This window comes from Schistocerca piceifrons, chromosome X (assembly GCF_021461385.2).
Source record: "Schistocerca piceifrons isolate TAMUIC-IGC-003096 chromosome X, iqSchPice1.1, whole genome shotgun sequence".
Taxonomy (NCBI): domain Eukaryota; kingdom Metazoa; phylum Arthropoda; class Insecta; order Orthoptera; family Acrididae; genus Schistocerca; species Schistocerca piceifrons.
The window spans coordinates 799,047,300-799,067,865 of record NC_060149.1 but is presented as its reverse complement, the minus strand read 5'-3'; the positions used below and the strand labels follow the sequence as shown (position 1 = coordinate 799,067,865).

The window sequence follows — 20,566 nt, the reverse complement described above, 5'->3', positions numbered from 1 at the left end:
AATAACAGCATAATGTGGGACGTAAACATTATAAATAAATTTAATTACATAACTGTAAATAGATTTCATTAAATACCCAAATCAAATTATTTATGCCCTACAAATACAGTAAGTGATAGATTTTTATAGGTCTGAAACAACAGTTTAATATAAATTCACAATATTTTGGACAACTGTAGTCCAGTATTACTGTAACATTATTACCTGTTTAAATAGATTATGAATACTTTGTTACCAGATGTTGATGCCCAAGGATAAACACATATGACTGGCTTTGCTGCACTGTTCTATGTTGTGTACACAATGCCTGCCACTGCACTCTTGGATTTTCTGCTGCTGAGACCACATTGCACCTGGGATCACCATTGCACTGCTTGCTCTCTTCTCACGTTCACTTTGAAGTGTTGGCACCATGCATCCACTATTCTGTTGAGATGACCTTTAATTACAATACCTAAAGATAATATTACTATTTTGAACTGTAAACTCATGCAGTGGTACCTAAATGACAGTTCCCAGTTGATAATATTCCAAAATATTGCTTTGTCTTATTGGCGGAACTCAAGGAGTCAAAAGTCTTTTTGATCATAGTTAGCAAAATATTTCATTTTAAACATAAAACGTGCACTATTCATGAATTACAACATAAAAGATAGTAAATAAGGGCTGTTTGAATTAATTGGCAACACTTTTACTGGTAGCACAAAAAAAGTGACATACCAGACTTTTTTAAATATCATTGTCTCCATTAGTGGCTTTTGTACCCATGTCAGATAGTGTTAGTTATTTTCATCAATGTCACCAGCAAAATTTTTACTTGACTGACAGCATCTCTACACTCAGTATTTTCTTTTTCTGTCAAATTTCATGATATAGATGTTCCTTTTTTGTTACCATTAGAATTTATCAGTAATTTTTTTGGAATAAAACCCTAAAAAATATGACTATTTTGGCTTACAATGCTGAACACTATCATTCTACAAATATCTATTTTCACTAATTGTAATTATTTTTGCTTTAAAACTGATTTATGAAAACTGACAACCCTTTCACCTCTTGACAACTGAAAAAAAAAAATTAAACTCATAATTCATTATTGGCAGGGACAGCCTGAGGGTATGTGCAGCTGCCTAATTCTTCATGACCATTGGCAGCTTTTCTCTATGAATTATGATTGCTGTGCCTTAAGTGCATCTGTTAAAAGTAGGTGACTGATGAGTGCATATAGAGTTTAACATCATGTTTATGTTGCTAACCAAAGTATACAACACTGACTTGACAAATATTTTAATTTTTTTCATGAAGTGAAACCCAGTCATAGTACAATGAGTGGAAATGTGTGTAACCTGTCTGTGCGGAGCTGAAGTGCACTGAAGATCAAAACAGAACAAGATAGTGTAACTGTAAACTCCAGAAATCCAAAGCCAAATCATCATACACAAAAAAAAAGTCTTTAAAAGGAGCAATCTGATAATAATCCAAGTCAGTCCAGCACCAGGTTTTCTTAGTCAGCCAAGCAATGACACAAGCTATAAGATCATTTGATGTGAAGCTGCATGGTCAGTGCTGCTCCCTTAAAATTGGGTGAGCACTGTATTTGAGAACACCACTACATGTGTTGCCAGCACCTTCGGTGTAGGCCGTGGTGTCTTGTCAGCACTTCCTAGTACTAGCTGCAGTATCTTGTGAGCACCCATTAATGCTGGCCACAATGTATTCAAGTGCTTGTGCTGTGTCCCTGCCAACATCTGCATTGGAGTATGAGTCGCCAATAGGCAGGGATACAAGATCCCCTCCATTTTCAGCTAGTACCACTGAAAATGTTGTGGCCAGTAGTAGTGGCAGCACAACAGAAGGGGGAGGTGGTGATGGCCAGCCTGGCCAAAGGCTCTGAATGCAAGGGTGAACCCCTCTTGGTGTCACGAAATGTGTCAGTGATGTCAGCATCAGCATTGTCCTGTTCACTTGCTGTGGGAGTGACCAGTTACACTGGGAAATGAGCATCAACCAGCGGCAGCAGAAGGTGGTCCCACCACCATTGGCTCTCTGACACCTGTTGAAAACGAGAGTGGCTGATGCATGTAGGTGATGGCACAGAGCAAGATTGGAGGTTATACTGTGGTGGCAGAGATGGAGGGTGGTCCCAATCCAGAAGATACAGTGTATAACAGGTGTGAAGTTGATTGGCGTGGTGTCAGACATTTGCCCTTTTGGCACCTATTTCAAAGAGCAATTTACTGTGGATGGTAGTAACTGTCTGGAATGCAACCTAGCGCTCAGAAATAGGTGTCAGTGTGCACTTTAGGAAGGCCACAGATTAGCATGGACGAGCTGACTGAGGTGGCAGGTGTATTGGGGTGGTGGGTGGGGGGCGGGGGGGGGGGGGGGGGGGGGAAGGCCCAGCGAAGTCCACATGAATGTGGTCCCCTGGACCTTGTGTAGTGGGTCAGGCAGCATAGAGTTGTGTGGAGTCTTCATTTTCTAGGAGGCAAACTTTGATCCCATTGATGACCTGTACCTAATTCTTGAGGGACTGATATATGCACAGTTCCGGAGCTGGTTTGGGAGGAAGATGTGTGAAAAAACTGTTGGTAATAAAGTCCTGTACTTGGCAAAATTGGAGGTTACTGGCAATTGGCATGGTGACGACCTCTGCATTGATCAGAAAATCCTTAATTGTTTTGCTCATGATGTAGTTGATCTGAAACCACATGTGCTCCAGAGAATCAAATGTGGTGCCAAGGCCCATGGGGAAATGGGAGGGAGTGTTTGTTTTTGCTTGTTGAGATGTTGGGCAATAATGAATGTCTTAGTGGTACTTGTTTAAAAAGAGGGCCCAGTGTTGAAGGCATTTGGCTGTATTATCAGGCAGACTGGATTAGGTCCAAAAAGAGCAAAAATTTTTTTGTGAACAGTGATTAACTGAATTTGGTTCCTTATAAGAAGATGAGGAATTTTTAAACCCCAAAAGTAATGGCGAGCTCTTCTTGCTCAATAGGGCTACAATGAACCTTAGCTGGGGACAGAGTTTTAGAGGCAGAAGCAATGAGTTATTTGGTTGCATCAGATTTTTTGTGGTACAGAACCACTGTAAAGCCATTTTGGGAATTATCAGTGACTACTTGAGGGGTATGGTGGGGTCAAAAGTAGATAGACAGCAAGCCTCTCTTAGGGTTCTTTTTAAGGCTTCTAATACTGCCTGACAGACAGCTCTCCAAACAAATTGTGTGCCACTTTTGGGCTAATTGTTTAAAGTTTAGAAATCTGAGAGGGTTGTGATATGAATTTAGAGTAATAGTTTACTTTCTCACAGAAAACTTGTAGTTCCTTTAGATTTGTTAGTGCGAGTTCTAGAGTAATGACTTCCACACATGTTTGTGTCAGTTATTAGGTTCTATTTCTAAGATATGGCCTAGGTATTCCACCCAATGATTGAAGAATTCATATTTATATAAATTGATTGTGAAATTCTTCATCTTCTGTTTGGCCTGTGACAGTTATGTCATTCAAGTATCTGCAACAACTGGGAATGTCTCAGTTAAGTAGTTAGGGGTGGTGCTGGATAATCATCAGATCACTAGTGATGCCAAAAGGCAAGCAATTGTAGCAAAACAAACTGAATGGCATGTTAGCGACTGTAAACGAGTGGGACTGTTTGTCAAATGAAAACTGCAGCTATGCATTGGCCAGATCAATTTTTGGATAGGACCCACCTGTGACATTGGTCAGAAGGTCTTCTCACCTATGGTAGTGTCTGAATCTACCATAGATTGAACACTGATAGTGGATTTGAAATCACCACAAAGGTGAAGTCTGCTATTAGGTCTCTTTACTAAAAATAATGGTGTAGCTCATAGACTGGATGAGACTAATGGCAGAAACTGCTGCCACTTGAGATGACAAAAATCTAGTTTGAGGGTGTTATGGATTGCGACAGGAGTAAGGCAAGAATGGTGGGGTATAATCATTGCCATGGATTCGGGAGTGATACGTGCTGTATAGCCTCTTTCACAGTGCAGGCTGGCATCAAAGAGAGATAAATAATCATCACACAATCCCTCTGAAGTGGTGGAGGGTTTGTCTTATGAAGTATTATGGATTTTCTCATTGAATGGAAAACCAAAGGTTTGAAAAGCCTCTAAGCCAGTGGCACCTGTTTTGAGCTGAAATTTAATCAGGGTCTTATTAGCGGTAAGCTGGTGGAGCGTCTGCTTAGGCCTTTCCATGAACAGGCCAGGCGTTAATTCTTACAATCCTTTTTTGTAGCCTAAAGATGTTTTTGGCTGAGAGAAGCATTACCTCAGAAAATTCGGCCGTATTTCAGTTGTGAGTGTATATAGAGGTAAATTATACAGTTTTCAGACAAGATTTGTTGCAGCATCCTTCTAATATTCTCATTAAGTAACATTAATGCTTAATTTCCCATAGACGTTTTTGATATGTGTCCCCCATTTAAGATTATTTTGGAGCCATAAACTCAAGAACTTTAAGTTGGCTACACTCTGAAGGCCGTTATATCTGAATATGAACAGTTTGTTCACCTTTTTTTTCACATCATAGATATTTGGTGCCAATGTCTAACGTCCATTTTTTACCAACTTGTTGTGACTGAACCAGTTTTAAATACTGTACACTTCTGAAGCATTTTCATTTCTTTCCCACTAACTAGCATACTAGTGTCATCTGCTAACTAAATGCTGTTCCCACAGAATTTGTTTAGGTCATTCATATCATTCACATATAATAGAAATAGAAGAGATCCTTGTACTGAGCCTTGTGGCACTCCATATTAAGTGACTTCATAGTTTGATTATTGTAGAGCTAATTTTTTGAAACTATGGTGTTGCATTTCAACCACTCACTTTCATCTGATTAAATGTGATTTTGTCCAGTTGTTAGGTGTTCCTCTAATCCCCATGTTGTCAAGCTTAAGCAATAGTTTAGTGTTATCTATAATATCAAAAGCTTTAGTCTGATCTAGACAAATTCCAATGCCATTTTCACCATTATTTAGTTTTTTAAGTTCTTCACTTAAAACTTCAAAATTTGTTGTGTCAGCTTACAGGCCGACTACATATAGCAGATCAATGGACTTGAAGTTAGTCACTTCATCATTTTTACCTTTTTTGAATAGTGGTCTGAGCTTGACACTTTTTGGCATTATGGGAGAATGTCAGTTTGAAAAGAACCATTACAGAGGTGCAAAGTTGAGGTAATGTTTCAGCAATGACATTTCCACATTTTTTAATAATAAAGTGTGGGGTGCCATGAATTCTGGTGGAGTTGTTCATTTTTAAAGTTCTGGTAATAGACAGGACTTCTTTCTAGGTTGTTTGAAAGAGAGAGGGCGAAGCAAGATTTATATTGGTATTTGCAGATGATACTGCTCACTTACATTGCTAAAATAAGCCTTGAAAACCTTTGCTATTAGCAATTTCTTTACCATTATGGTTCATTTTAACTCTGGAGTTGTATGGAGGATCATTATCAGTTTGCTGTTTCACTACATTCCATACAATTTTCATTATGTTATTGGAAATATTTATACCGCAGTCATTTGTCATTACTTTGGCTTCTTAGATTACTTTTTAAGTATTATTTCATATTTTGTGAAATACGCATGGTATTCATTGGATACTATGGAAGACTTGGAGATTTCGTACAATCTTTACTTTTCAACACATGTTGTCAGTTGGCAGGTTTTTCTGTTAAGCTTACAAGATTTGATCTTCTGTTTTTAAATGGAAATTACATGTTAAAATAATGTTTCAAGACATCCATAAATATGTTGAACTTTTCATCTCTTCTTCCACATCTGTACACTTCAATTCATGTTTCCTTCCTTAGCAAATTCCTTAAGTACTCAAAGAATAAAATGCTTTGATAGGAGCTTTTCAATTCAGTCACAAAGCTAGTGTGAAATTCCTTATCCTACACTCATATCAAATGGTGTGCAGACATGGAGATTTCATAACCTTTCACAATTGGAAGAACTTAGTCTATTATGGGTTTGCATAATTTCAAGACTTGCAACACTACTTCCTGATCAGGAACATAACAAATTCTGTTATCATATATTAAGGATTCTGCATACCAGTGTTTACAGGCAGGATTTTCTCAAGTAAAGTGACACTTTCAAAAGTGACCTTTCAAATCTTCCACCAAAGCTGCATAGGTTGATGAGGATTGCTTGTGACACTGACAAAATTCAAGCCTAGCAGTGACTATATGATGCTTTTGCTCATAGTAGGAAGACAATAGGTTACAAATGTTGCATATGCTAGCATCTCTGGCTCTAAAAGAGGATGTAATTTAAAGAATAAAGAGCAACTTGAGATTATTAGCTAGAAGACAACCAAATTGAATAATAAAATCTGTGGTATTACATGCCTGAAAGTGCTTGATAAATCTGCAATGGAAGCTGTTCCAGTCTTCTTGCTCAGGTTTGAATGCTGAAATGGTAGTACAAAGGGTAAAGATTTATATTTTCAGCAAACTAGATAAAGAGGCAGTCGTGTCATGTCCCAATAAGGAACTCGGAACATTTAAACCAAGAATGCTGGCACATTGGTTAGTATGCTGGACTCTCGTTCAGGAAGACAATGGTTGAGATCTGTGTCCATCCATTCTAGTGATTTTCCATAGGTCTCTTCAGGCAAATGCCAGGATGGTCCCTTTGAAGAGACATGGCCAATTTCCTTCCCCTTCCTTGAAGCTATCTGAGCTTGTGGTCCATCTCTAATGACCTTGTTGTTGATGGTATGTTGAACTCTAACATTTCTTTACCTTTTTTGGATAATTTAGCTCTGGCGAGGAGGATGTATTAGCTTGATGCACATGTTTGTAGCATTTTTGTTTTACATGTTGATACTCCTGTTCCTATGGGTTTGTTAATCAATTTATGTATTGCCATTTTGTCATCTAGAGATAGTGAGCAGAGAAACATTTGTACCATATATGGGATAAAATAATTGGACAGAGCATAGCAAGAAAGTTGTTTTCTTGTTTTAAGAAGGATCATTTTGACATTAATGACTCTCCACATTCAGGAAAACGTTCAGGGTTTGATGAAGATTGTTTAAATGCATTAATCCACAATGTTCAACATCATTGTATTTGAGAACTGATAAATGTGATGAACTGTCATCATTCAACCATCATGTGACGTTTGCATGCAATGGGGAAGGTTCAAAAATTGGGAGTATGGGTACTACATATGCTAAGCCAAAATCACAAAAATCAGTGGTTGGCCATATGTGCATCTCTGCTTGCTCATCATCAGTTGGCTTGTGAACAATACCAATCATTCCTATCCTGTGTAATTACTGGTCACAAGAAATGGTATCTTTATGCTAAAATAAGGAAAAGAAAGGGATGGTTGAGCCCAAACAAACCAGCAACTCCCTGTACAAAGACCTGCGTGCACGCACAAAAGATAATGTTATGCGTCTGGTGGAACAGCAAACTACAAATTGCTTCCATGAAGTGTAACCATCTTTGCTGAAGTTTATTGTCAACAACTGAGAAGTCTTGCTGACATAATCCAAGAACATGCAATCCATGATAACACTCACCTGCATTCTGCTAGACTGACAAAAAATGCTATACAGGAGTTGGATTGGGAATTCATTCTGCACCCACCTTATTCAGGTAATGTTGTGCCCTCAGATTTTCTCCTTATCTGCTCCCTGTCACACAACCTTCAAGGAAATTCCTTTCTAATTGAAAATGCACTCCAAACATGGCTCAAAGAGTTCTTCACCTCAAAACTGCATGATTTCTATGGTCGTGGATTTGAAAAGTTACCCCTGCTTTGGCCAGGCTGTTGTAAATAGTGAAGGAGAATATATTCTTGATGACTAAAGCCTCTGTTATGTGTGTATGTCATGTTTATTAAACTTATGCAAAAATACTACAAACTTATGGACCAGCTTTATAGAAGAACTGTGGCTCAGGTATAGAAGAACGGTTCACCATGCACATGATACATATACAGGGAAAGATGGGGTGAAGCGGCCAGTGTGGGAAAAGTGACCATTGCTTATTTTTTGCCCTGATTGGTGCTGCTGCCCATTGATAAGTGGTCAGAGTAGTTTTAATATTCACCATCATTGTTGTTAGTGTGTTTTACAAGGGAAACATATTTCCTTATTCATTTTAGTTGAAATTTTTCTTCAGTTGTGTGATGTGAGGTAAAGAATTTATTTATATTATTTTTGTTACACTATGTGATCAAAAGTATCCGGACACCTGGTTGAAAATGACTTACAAGTTCATGGCGCCCTCCATCGGTAATGCTGGAATATGGTGTTGGTCCACCCTTAGCCTTGATGACAGCTTCCATTCTCACAGGCATACATTCAGTCAGGCACTGGAAGATTTCTTGGGGAATGGCAGCCCATTCTTCATGGAGTGCTGCACTGAGGAGAGATATTGATTTCAATCAGTAAGCCTGGCATGAAGTCGGTGTTCCAAAATATCCCAAAGGTGTTCTATAGGATTTAGGTCAGCTCTCTGTGCAGTCCAGTCCATTACAGTGATGTTATTGTCGTGTAATGACTCTGCCATAGGCTGTGCACTATGAACAGTGGCTCGATCATGTGAAAGATGCAGTCGCCATTCTCGAATTACTCTTCAGTAGTGGGAAGCAAAAAGGTGCTTAAAACATAAATGTAGGTCTGTGCTGTGATAGTGTCATGCAAAACAACAAGGGGTGCAAGCCCCCTCCATGAAAAACACGACCACACCATAACACCACCACCTTCGAATCTTACTGTTGGCACTACACATGCTGGCAGATGACATTCACCAGGCATTCGCTATACCCACACCCTTCCATTGGATCGCCACATTGTGTACCATGATTCATCACTCCACACAATGTTTTTCCACTGATCAACTGTCTTATGTTTATGCTCTTTACAACAAGCGAGGCATCGTTTGACATTTACCGGCGTGATGTGTCACTTTTGAACAGCCACATGACCGTGAAATCCAAGTTTTCTCATCTCCCGCCTAACTGTCATAGTACTTGCAGAGGATCCTGATGCAGTCTGGAATTTCTGTGTGATGGTCTGGATAGATGTCTGCCTATTACACTTTATGACCCTCTTCAACTGTCAGCGGTCTGTGTCAGTCAACAGACAAGGTCAGCCTGTATGATTTTGTGTTGTACGTGTCCCTTCATGTTTCCACTTCACTATCACATTGGAAACAGTGGACCTAGGACTGTTTAGGAGTGATGAAATCTTGTGTACAGAGGTATGACACAAGTGACACCCAATCACCAGACCACATTCAAAGTCCGTGAGTTCCATGGAGCCCCCCATTCTGCTCTCTCACTATGTCTAATGACTACTGAGGTCACTGATATGGAGTACCTGGCAGTGGGTGGCTGCACAATGCATCTAATATGAAAAACATATGTTTTTGGGGGTGTCCAGATACTTTTAATCACATAGTGTACCTCACTTATACATAGATTAATACTTTTTCACAGTATCACTGTTTAAACAATGTCTTTTTGGCCTAAAAATGTAGTTCTTGTTGTTTCTTTTGTGAAACAGCATTGCTAACATAGCATCCAATCAGGAAAAGTGGCCACACTACTCATCGGGAAAAGTGGCCAAGGTGCATACCCAGTAAGAGTTATTTACTTCCATATCATACACAAAACACTACAGAGTAAATTGACTTCTAAATTGTTTTATTCACAGAGCTATCATCTGTCATTCTACCCCTTAGTGAATTAATTAATTTATATTGTTTAAAACCATTTCTGTTCTTTTAAATACAAAAATCCAATTGAAAATGGTGTGCTGCAGCTCTTAGTATTGTTTCAGGTACAAGGGCATCATCACATTTATTCAAGGCACAATGTATACAGTTCAGTTTGTATGAGAAGACTCTGGATAAAATACACAAGTCCACTAAAGATCACTTAGAAGCAAAGTCCAGACAGGATAAGTTATACTTTCCTGATTCAAAGTCCAATCCAAAGTATCTGACATGCTGGGCATAGTCCAATCTTTAAATATTTGTAAACCAGAGTAGAAAGCTATAAGGTTACTTAAACATGACTCAATGACCACTGTTAGGCAACTGATGGATAACCACTGATAGAACTCAGAGGTAACTGCTGATCACTTTCCTGGGGTCATAATTAAACTGGCTCTGCAACCACAACCAGCTGGCTTGGAGCCATGCAGCATCCTAGATACCAAACAAGAGGAAGGTTACTCGTCCCACTCTCTTTTGATACATGTGACTGACGTAAAGAATTAGTGCTGTAACTTTATCACTGCCTGTGCTGACAATTATGCAGACTGTTGGAATGGCACCTTCTGTAAGCCTGACCTTAATCTGTTGTTACTGTGCTGTTGATGACTGCCAGACCAGACTGTACCATGGAAGGGCATAAGCCCCAGAATACAGAAAGTTCCAATGTATCCTTTTCCTTTTCACTTAAAAATTTTTGATGTGGTACCTTATAACATGTTGATTCAGAGAATCTAAGTGGTAAGCTTCTATCAAGAACCATGGTGTGGTGAAAATGCAGTCTTCATTACAGTGGGAACTTTACTCCACCTATACAGTCACTCCATAGAAACTTCTAAGGAAAAGAGACTACTGCATAATAGATGTAAAACAAAGCATAGGGCTATAGATAGACAAATGATAAACAAATCATGTTCAGTTGTCAACAGGGCAAATGCATGAAGCCTTCCATAAATACTGTAGCAGAATATTGTGAAAAGATCTCTCACAAACCCTAAAGCAATTCCAGTTATACGTAAAAGCTTTAATGGCCCCAAAGTTAGTCTCCAGCCATGTTCAAATGAAATAGGAACCAAAACTAAGGGTAGCAAAGCAACAGGAGAAATGCTTCACTCAATTTTCAAACATTCATTTACAAAGGAAAACCCATGAGTATTGCCTTAATTTAATTCCTGTACCACTGAAAATCAAAGTATTAATGTCAGTTGAGTTAAGAAACAGCTGAAATTGCTAAAACTCAGCAAACCTCCAGGATCTGATGGAGTCTTTATCAGATTCTATACCAGATTTGAAGCCGAGTTATCCCCTCTTTTTAACTAGAGTATGTTGTTGATCCCTCACACAAAATCTGTTCCCAGTAATTGGAAGAATGCACAGATCACACCTGGCTACTGGAAGGGTAGCAGAAGTGATCCAAAAAATTACTATCCAATATCCTTGACACCTCTTTGTTGTAGAATCTTAGAACTTATTCTGAGGTCAAACTTAGTGAGGTATCTCAAAAAGAATTACCTTCTCCATACCAACCAGTATGGATTCTGAAATCATTGATCATGTAAAACCCAACTCTCATTTTTCTTGAATGATATCCTGAAAGCTATGGATTGAGCCTGTCTGGTTGATGTAGCATTTCCTGATTTGTCAAAAGCATTTGACTTAGTAACAACCTATGCTTGTTATCAAAAGCACAGGCATAAGGGATGTCAAGCAAAATTTGTGACTGGATTCAGGATTTCTTAATAGGGAAGATGCAGCATGTTATCTTGGCTGGAGAGTCATCGATAGATGGAGAAGTAACTTCGTGCGTGCCGCAGGAAAGCGTGTTGTGACCATTGCTGTTCAGTTTGTACATTAATGGCCTTGTAGACAATATTAATAATAACCTCAGACTTTTTGTGAATGATACATTTATCTTTAATGAAGTACTGTCTGATAAAAGCTGCACATTCAGTTACAACCTGATAAGATTTCAAAGTGGTACATATATTGGCCACTTACTTTAAATGTTTAAAAAGGTAAAATTGTGCATTTCACAAAACAATACAAAATGTAGTCACTATGTCTACAATATCAACCAGTCATAGTTTCATGGGCCAACTCTACGACTGCCTAGCTGTAACATTTTGCAAGGATATGAAATGGAACAGTCACACAGGCTCAGTTGTAGGTAAAGCAGGTGGCAGACTTTGGTTTATCGGTAAAATACAAGGCAAATGCAATCAGGTAACAAAGAAGATTTGCTTTCAAGTCACTCATACAATATGTCCTAGAATATTGTTCAATTGTATGACATCCTTACCAAATTGGACTGATTGAGGATATTTCACATATACAGAGAAGGGCAGCACAAATGGTCACATGTGTGTTTGACATGTGGGAGAGTGTCACAGAGATGCTGAAGAAGCTGAACTGGGAGAGTCTCAAAGATAGATGAAAAAAATGCTTTGAAAGCTTACTTACAAAGTTTCAATAAGAATATACTGTACTGCAAACCTCTATGTATCACTTCCATAGGAATTGTAAGGACAAGATTAGATTAATTATAGCATGCACTGAGGCCTTTAACCAATCACTCTTCTCATTTTCTGTTGTGAATGGAATGGGAAGAAGCCCTAGTAACTGGTACGATGGGAAATGTCCTCTGTCATGCTCTTCACAGTGGTTTTCAGAGTTGGATATAGATGTAGATATAGTCAGGAGATGCAACTCTGTGTTAGCTGCACCATGATAGCTTGTTGTATGGCTTGTTGCCATGTGAGTTGCTCATTTTGTTGTTGCAGCTCTTGAGCCTGTTGCTGCAGTTGTTGTTCACATAATTTCAACAATTCTGGGTCCATGGTGGCACTGAGTGCTGCAGACGGTGTGCAAGGTTCAAGTCTAGTTGACAGACAAAGTAAAATCCTCATAGTCACTGAAATACTTGTCACAAACTGAAACACAGTCACAGTACAGTAAGTGAAATGGTTTGTAACTTGTCTGTACCAAGTCTGCTAGAACCCAAAACAGGACTAAATATTTTAACCAGAAAGTCCAGGAATCCAAAATGAAACCATTGTACACAGTTACAATGTCTTACAAAGTAGCAACCTGCTAAGGTTGGCCACAGGCCAGCAGCAGGTTTTCTCATTCAGTCAGACATTGTCACAAGCTACTTCAAAGTCAAGCTCTATGGCCGATGCTGGTCCCTAAATAATCATCAAGTACCGTGTTTGGGTGCATTTGAGCATGTTACAAACACCTTCTAGTATGGGCTGCCATGTCTTTTCAGTACCTCTTGCTGCTGGCTGTAGTATCTTGAGAGCACCTCCTAGTTCTGCTCATGGTGTGTTTCAGCAATTGCGTGGTCTCCACATCAACATCCAAGTTGGAGTCTGAGTCATCGTTAGGCTGGGATACAAGACTGACAATGGTGAAAGAGAACAGAGAGTCTGAAACGCAATGCTAGCACATACCCTACTATTCTCAAACAGCAGAAAGAGCTGTGCTGACTTAGCAACCCCACCAAGTGGAGAGATCATTATTGGCTGTCATGTGCCCTCATTTCATGAGAAACTGCATAGAAGTTTGATATTTAACATGGAAAATTGACATTAAATTCAGTGATCAGAAGCTTTATGCGCCCTCCCTCACCCCTCCACTCTGTGAGACAAATACTAGTGATAAACATTTTCTCTGCCAGAGGATTCAAATTGGTTACCTCTGAGTTGAGTTGCATCACTCTGTTGTGCAGTAGGAATCTCATCTACAGAGGTGGGGTCTCGATAACAAACGAAAGCATTGTAGTGACTCATACACAAATATGATGAATATGCCCAGGCAGTATGGTGCTATTACTAATATTTTAGTTTTATTTGGGAAATATTGTAACTTGAATTCCTCAATGAGTTCAGTTACTCTAATTTAAATATTTGATTGCATCATGTCAAGTATGTTGAAAGGGTTCTCTAATAAAAATAAAGCTGAAATTATTCTCAATAATCTTGACAGAATGATTTTAACTAATGAACCTAACATCACTATTAAAGAGAAACAACATGAATAAAAAGACTGAATTAAAGAAAGCATTTTGTATGAAATTGCAACTTATAATTTTGCTACTCACTGTACTAATATTGAATACAAAATTTCTGCACATATTTCACAACTCATTTCTCTCTAAAGCTTTTGTTGCATTTAGCATGAATGATCACTTTCAATTGTTTACCTCTGAGAATAAAGAGTGTCCCTGAAATATAAAATGATTTGACTTCAGTTACTACATTCCCATGTACTTTTGTTGAACTCTTGAATTATGGTGGAATGTAGTCTACTTTCAGTCACATATGTAACTGGGTTACATACATTTTATAGTATAAAAGTACATCCATTTTGTAATGACATTTGGATAATACAGCCATTGCAATCTCATCTGAGTTTCTGTATTTCTACACTGCATAATAACTTGATGAAATAGATATAAATACAAGAAAATTTTAATTATGTCTTGTCAGTATTATGCCCTTTGGACAAATACCAGTACATTTTGTTGTGGCTGTAAGAACATTTTATACTGACTATCTTAAGAGAATTCGAGTACAGTGTCCACCATTCAGAATAAGAAAATTTTAAATATGTCATTTCTTAAGAAACAAGAATCTGATAAAACTTCAGTAATTATTTCTCTTGGAATGAATATTTATTTAGTTTGAAAGAAGAATAGCTTCAAAACTGCTGGATAGTAGTAATTTCCCTCTGTCACTGTAAGGAAAGTTACAAGTATAGTGCTAATATCTTGTATATCACAGCAGTATCATTTTATCCCTTGTCTCTGAAGAGCAAAACATTCACACAGTGCAAAAATTAAACAATATATTGCTCTTTAATCAAGTGTGTACCATCCTTTATGAATCAGTCTCTGTACATAATTTAAGAATTGAGAACACTATCGTTTTACAGCACTGAATAAATTAGTTATTTTATTTATTTATTTATTTGTATCATTAAAGCACAAATTTTGGCTCTCTTCAGCACATAAAGTTCTGTTAAATGCTGCATGAATTAGATGAGAACAACATGCAAGTGCCTAACACTTCAAATGGTTGTGATGGATGTTTGCAATTCTTAATTGTGATAGGTTGCATTGCCTAGGTGGGAAGGTGAACATTGTGTCTGTTTCTGTTAATTGATGGTTCTGCATTCGTCTACCAGTGACTTATTTACTGCACAGTAGGAGTTTAAAGCACAGGTTGACATATCTTCTGAACCCTGTTATCTGTGTTGCTTCATTGCATTTGTTGTTGTAGATTAGATGTTATGAGGATTTTCTAGTGTGACAGAAGTAGACTAAACAACTTAGATCAGTTTTGTTGTTGTTATTGCTCTTATTGTTGTTGATGTCGCAATTGTGCAAATTTATTGTGTGCTCTTTTAACATAAATTTATTTTCATTTTTTGATGATTTAATTTATGTTTTGCATAAATGTAATTGAAACCTAGTTGCTAAAGTTATTTAAAATGCTTATTACTGTATCAGAGACATCTTGTCAGCTACTGAACTGTTTTGTTAATTTTTGAGATATTCATGTGAGAAATCACTGCCAAAATTGCAGTGCTTCACACCTGAATGAAGACTGATAAAGGCACTGTACTCGCTGGAAAAGTTGTGCATTCTGTGGCTGAGTGGATAGACTGTTCAATGTTTTTTTTTCAGTACTGATATTCCCTGTTTTCTTAAAAGTTGGAAATAAAGAAGAAGAAAAGTGGACGTGATGAAATGGTGTAGTAGATCACAGATAGAGATGGCCATGATATTCAAGAAGAAAAGGATAATGCACTTCACTTGCTATGTATTTTATTCTCACCCTCTAGTGCAGAATAATCCCTCATTTTCAGTTAATTTCTTTACTTTGTACACATTATAAATATCATTATTAGTTCCTTTATTCCTCTCTTCTCCTTTTGATTGTGAGAAAGGGAACTTAGGTGTTAGACCTTGGGAACAAGCTTTTTCTTTTAAACTTTATTCGTGTTGATGAAACTTACTTATTTTATTTTGTTCCTAGCGAGTATGGCATTCTTATCCCTTTTCATTCAGACTTATGGCTTTAATTCCCTTTGATTTTTTTACTGCTAATTCATGTGTCTGTAGTGCAAATAATTACATGTAAATAATATCTCTCAGGACACAAGGGGTAATAAAAATTATACTTTTCAGTTCCTCCACGCTGGATACAAGAACCTGTGGATCGCAATGTTACCAGAGATGAAACAGTTATGTTTGACTGTCAAGCTGAAGGCTTTCCAGTACCCACTGTAGTATGGAGGAAGGCCATTGGTGAGAAAACATGAAGAACTCTTTGCTTTGCAGTAAATGTTTTGTATTTTGTGTACCTAATTACAAATGTTTTTCCCATATCTCTTAAAATTAACTTATACAAAATTTCATGAGAGAAGATATCCATGAAGAAAAAAATCCCACTGTTAATAGCAGGAACAGGACCTACTAAAGCTAGGCCAACAGGTTTTCAGACAGTGAAAAAGTTCTTCGAACTATAAGAATAGTTCTTACATTGAGAGTTATGGGATAATAGGGAATAAGGAAAGGCAAAGAATAATGTATCATTTCCTGCTTCACAATTACTTGTTTATACCACATTTTTAACTGCCTAATTTATCTACTCAACAAAGAAACAGTTCTAAAAATTCCAAAAATTTTAGACTCAACACTTTGCACTGCGTTACCATTGACAGTAACTGTAAGATAGACATCTTCTTATGTCCCACATAATGTTGGCATGCATTTTGTCTTATCGTATTTTATAATGAAAAGCATTCATAAATGTTTCTTGTAATGAAGCATAATTTCCAGCATGCAGTATAATGTATGCTTCAGTCACTCATAAACAGGATTTGTTAAACAGAAGATATCTTCATTGGTCTCATTTATCATCATAATGGCATGGTGAACAATACAGTTACTAATTTTTCCTAGCAGGACACAGGAAACTGCTTGAAATAGTAATTAAGTGTAATACTGTGCCCATTTGAAAACATGGTGATGGGTGCTGATCATTCGTTTCAAATGGGCACTGAATTTTGAATTCAGTAAGTTGAAAAAGTTTTACAAATCAAGATTTAATGGAGTTGGTAATGTGAATGGTAATCCTCACTCTCACCTTGCATGATCCAGGCTTGGTGGGAGGGATGGGGGATGAGGGAGGCAGAGGAATGTGTTTCTACTTTTTCTTGTCCTGTCTTCAGTTAATGACAAGTCTGCTTTCTCCAAGTGAAATACTATCATCCGCAACTATAGACAATAGACCTAATGTTTGCTCAAGGATGTATACACAGTTGTAACAGTTCTCAGCTTTGTTGCTGTTAAAGAGAATGGATATGATACTAACAATTTAGTTTTGGTAAGAAAAATATGTTGTATGATAAAAATTCAGAAAGTAACTTCCCCTCAATATATTCAGATAATGTTAACCAACTCCTCCTTTGGATGCATATCCATTACTGTATGTCTGCATCCACATGACTCATTTTCACACTGCCCACCCATAATTCACCCATTTAGGATCAAAGGAACGTAACTACAAAAACAGTGTTTTGAGATAATTCCATTTAAAGGTTTTGTCCAAAAAACTGAGTACTTTCTAATAGTTTTTCACAAGCCTTTCTGTGGCGAATAAAAAGTTTACTTCATTGACTGTTGTCTTCTACTAGGTGTTACATATTTTTGTTACGCGATGGACACTAATGAAATATTTAATAAAATTATGCACGCAGTTACGTTTGTCCGATCCTGAACGTAATGGCTGCTGCTGTATAACATATGAACGTCAAACAAATAATGTGCAGCTTTAAGCAATATTATCATATTAAAGATTACTGCAGTTGTGTTAATAATGTCTTTATAAATACAGATTACACGGAACAAGCTATGGGAATGTGTGTCAGTGCTTTTAATGAGTACTATAAGCAAGAGAATTGTTTTTCAGGAAGTTTATTATCAGTCTATGATGGAGAATACATAAATCCATTATTATTTTCACTTTGCATTATTTGTCTGCAGTATCATTGAACATACAATAAATAATTTACAGGTAACAGAAATAACATAACAAACGTAAGAAAAATCATTTTAACGAAACACAGTGCCTCCACACACCGGTTTTTCTGTTCCTGGATTACTGTTTCAAAAATGATACAACACAGGCATTTAAATGAGCCAAAATTAGTGGCTTACGTGAAATAGCTAAGATGATGAACTAGCAACAATGATAAAGGAGACAAAACCAGAAAATAAACATGAAGTCTATTCCTGTGATTCTTCCACGTTTTCCTCATTTTCTAAATCGTTAGCAGCACTGAGTCATTGATATGATGTGTGATACCTAGGAGGTATAATACCCTTATTACATATATCTATAAGATCTCTTTTCTTTTCTTTACTTTTGCAGAGAGGACTCTTGTATGCTGGGCAAAGAGTATTATCTTCAGGTCCTGAATTCGAAGAATTTCGTAGGCCAGGTCTTTCCTTGGTGTGCAAAACTTCACAATCGTCATAGGAATACTTGAAAAACATCATGTCAGACTGATCTTTCCTGTATTGCATCCAAACAATCTTAAGCCATTTCACAGATTCTTCATTCTCAGCAGTTTTCCTATTCTGAATTATTTTCTTCTGAGGCTGATTGAAATCTAAAATTTGAGTGTTATCCATTTCTGTCACTCTGTACTTGTAGGAACTCATTCTTACAATTGTATACCAGCCAATGGGATCAAAAACATCCACATGTTTACTTTATCTTTCGATGCTCGCATGCACTGAGTCTACTTCCATTTGTGAATGTCCAGGCTCAAAAAAGCATTGCTCGATAGTTGGAATGTCCAGTGCATTCACTGCATGCAAATACATAGTGCTCATGCTGACATTCCTGTTCTGGCCCCCACATGTATCAGAAAACAAGGGTATTGGTTTTGTTTGTGCTTGATTTTTCAAAAAATCCCACAGACATGAAGCCATCTCTATGGACCCCCATTTTGCTGTTGTCTCATCCTACATGTAGCAATCATTTTTGTTTTCTCCTACACTAAGAACTGTGAGATTGTACACAGAGAGCCTTCTTTTATAGAATACTGCCTTTGCATTCACTTTAGGGCAGTAAAGCACAGCTTGTAAGTCAAATTCAGCTAGCAAATATTCGCCCTTTCTTATACATTCTTTCTTAATGTTCTTAAATTCCCTTGCCATTTCTTTCCTTTTCAGATGCTCTTCCTGTTCCCTTTTAAAATCTTTGTCTTCCTTTTCCTCTGCCGAAAGATGTGAAAACTTTAAACATTTATCACAGATATCTTTTCGTGGCCTGTGGAATTTCAGATTAAATTCCTTTGTGAATATCTCCCTGTAGTGGCCTCTGGAATTTCAGATTAAATTCCTTTGTGAATATCTCCCTATACAACCATAATTTCTTGACTATCTTACCTTCCTCATATATAACTCATACATTATCTTAATACTCATATCAGCAGGTAAATAATCTGCTGTACACTCTTTCCTCTTGTAATGAGAAGAAAGGGTAAGAAAACTCTTAATGTGTTTCCTTATAGCCTCTTTACTTTCTTTGGATCTCTTTATACTTAGCTCATGATGTCCTCTTCACTCTTTCTCAATTACATGATGTTCATCTCTTTTTTTAACAGTATTTCCTACAAAGGTTTCAGAAATGTCAAATGTCTTGAGAAAAAACTGCATACACACTTAAATCTTATCAGATCCCTTTACTACATAGAATTTCTTGGTCCTCTTCCTTCATGAGTTATCCAATTTTGTCCTCACACTTCGTTTCTCTTCTTCTTCCACTAACTTATTTAGGTGCTGCCTTTGTAACTCAATTAACCCAAGATCCCAGTAGGTTCTACGGATATTTTGTCCATCTTGCTCAGTAAACTTAACTGGTGCACTGTCATGGACATTTAGAGCAATCTTTTGGCTTCACGTTTCTTGCAGGAACTTTGGAATTTTTCATAGAAATATATGCCCTACCATGCTGTCGATTGTCTTTTCTTTTATTTCTTTTCCATTCCTCTTTAACCACTACCTTTTTTCATTTTCTTGTTTTGTTACTATTCTCAGTACCAGCATTGTCACCTGCAATTTCCCCTTCCTGATGGAGATGATTTACTTGTGCACTAGTTGCATTGTCAACAGTTTTTGTGACATTCTTTACATGGGACGTTCCATGTTCAATACTGCTATCTGTAACAATAACATGACAAGTATTCAGAGGCAGAGAAAAGAAAATTAACTGGAACTGCTATAGTGTCTAGTAATTGTTTGGCTACTCACCAGAATCTGTAGTGCTGTCCAGTTCATAGGAAGGATCATCATCTTTATCTGAACCAATGAATGTCCTCACCATCTCCACATCACGTTCTTCCTCAGCCATGAATATAAACAATAATAATAATAATAATAATAATAATAATGACAATGGTAGTAATAGCAATAATAATAATGGCAGCAGCGGTAATAACAATAATAGTAATTATAGTACTTACTACTGAAGTATGTACACTAAGAAACAGATTCTAATACATTCCATTAAACTCTGTTCCTTCTCCAGGCACATTTGGGCCATCCATCTTGCTCTGGACTCCATAGTGCTCCTACATGCTTGTAAACCCATTCACAACAGAAACAATATTTATCTTCCGTATCAGTAGCATTTCATTGTTGTCATAGAGCGATGGCGACAATGCTCCGAAAGAGAAGTAGTGGGAAAAGCAACTTCTAACAGTTCTGTTA

The 20,566-nt window shown here is 37.4% G+C and overlaps 1 protein-coding gene across 1 annotated transcript in view; it reads left to right on the top strand.

Moving 5' to 3' along the window:
• The window catches only part of LOC124722710 (Down syndrome cell adhesion molecule-like protein Dscam2), a 382,068-nt gene that overhangs the window by 194,867 nt on the left and 166,635 nt on the right, over positions 1 to 20,566 (top strand). Inside the window, exon 7 of the mRNA XM_047247846.1 lies at positions 15,971 to 16,090. Within this exon, the coding sequence (XP_047103802.1) occupies positions 15,971 to 16,090 (120 nt within the window). The remainder of the gene's footprint in view (positions 1 to 15,970; positions 16,091 to 20,566) is intronic.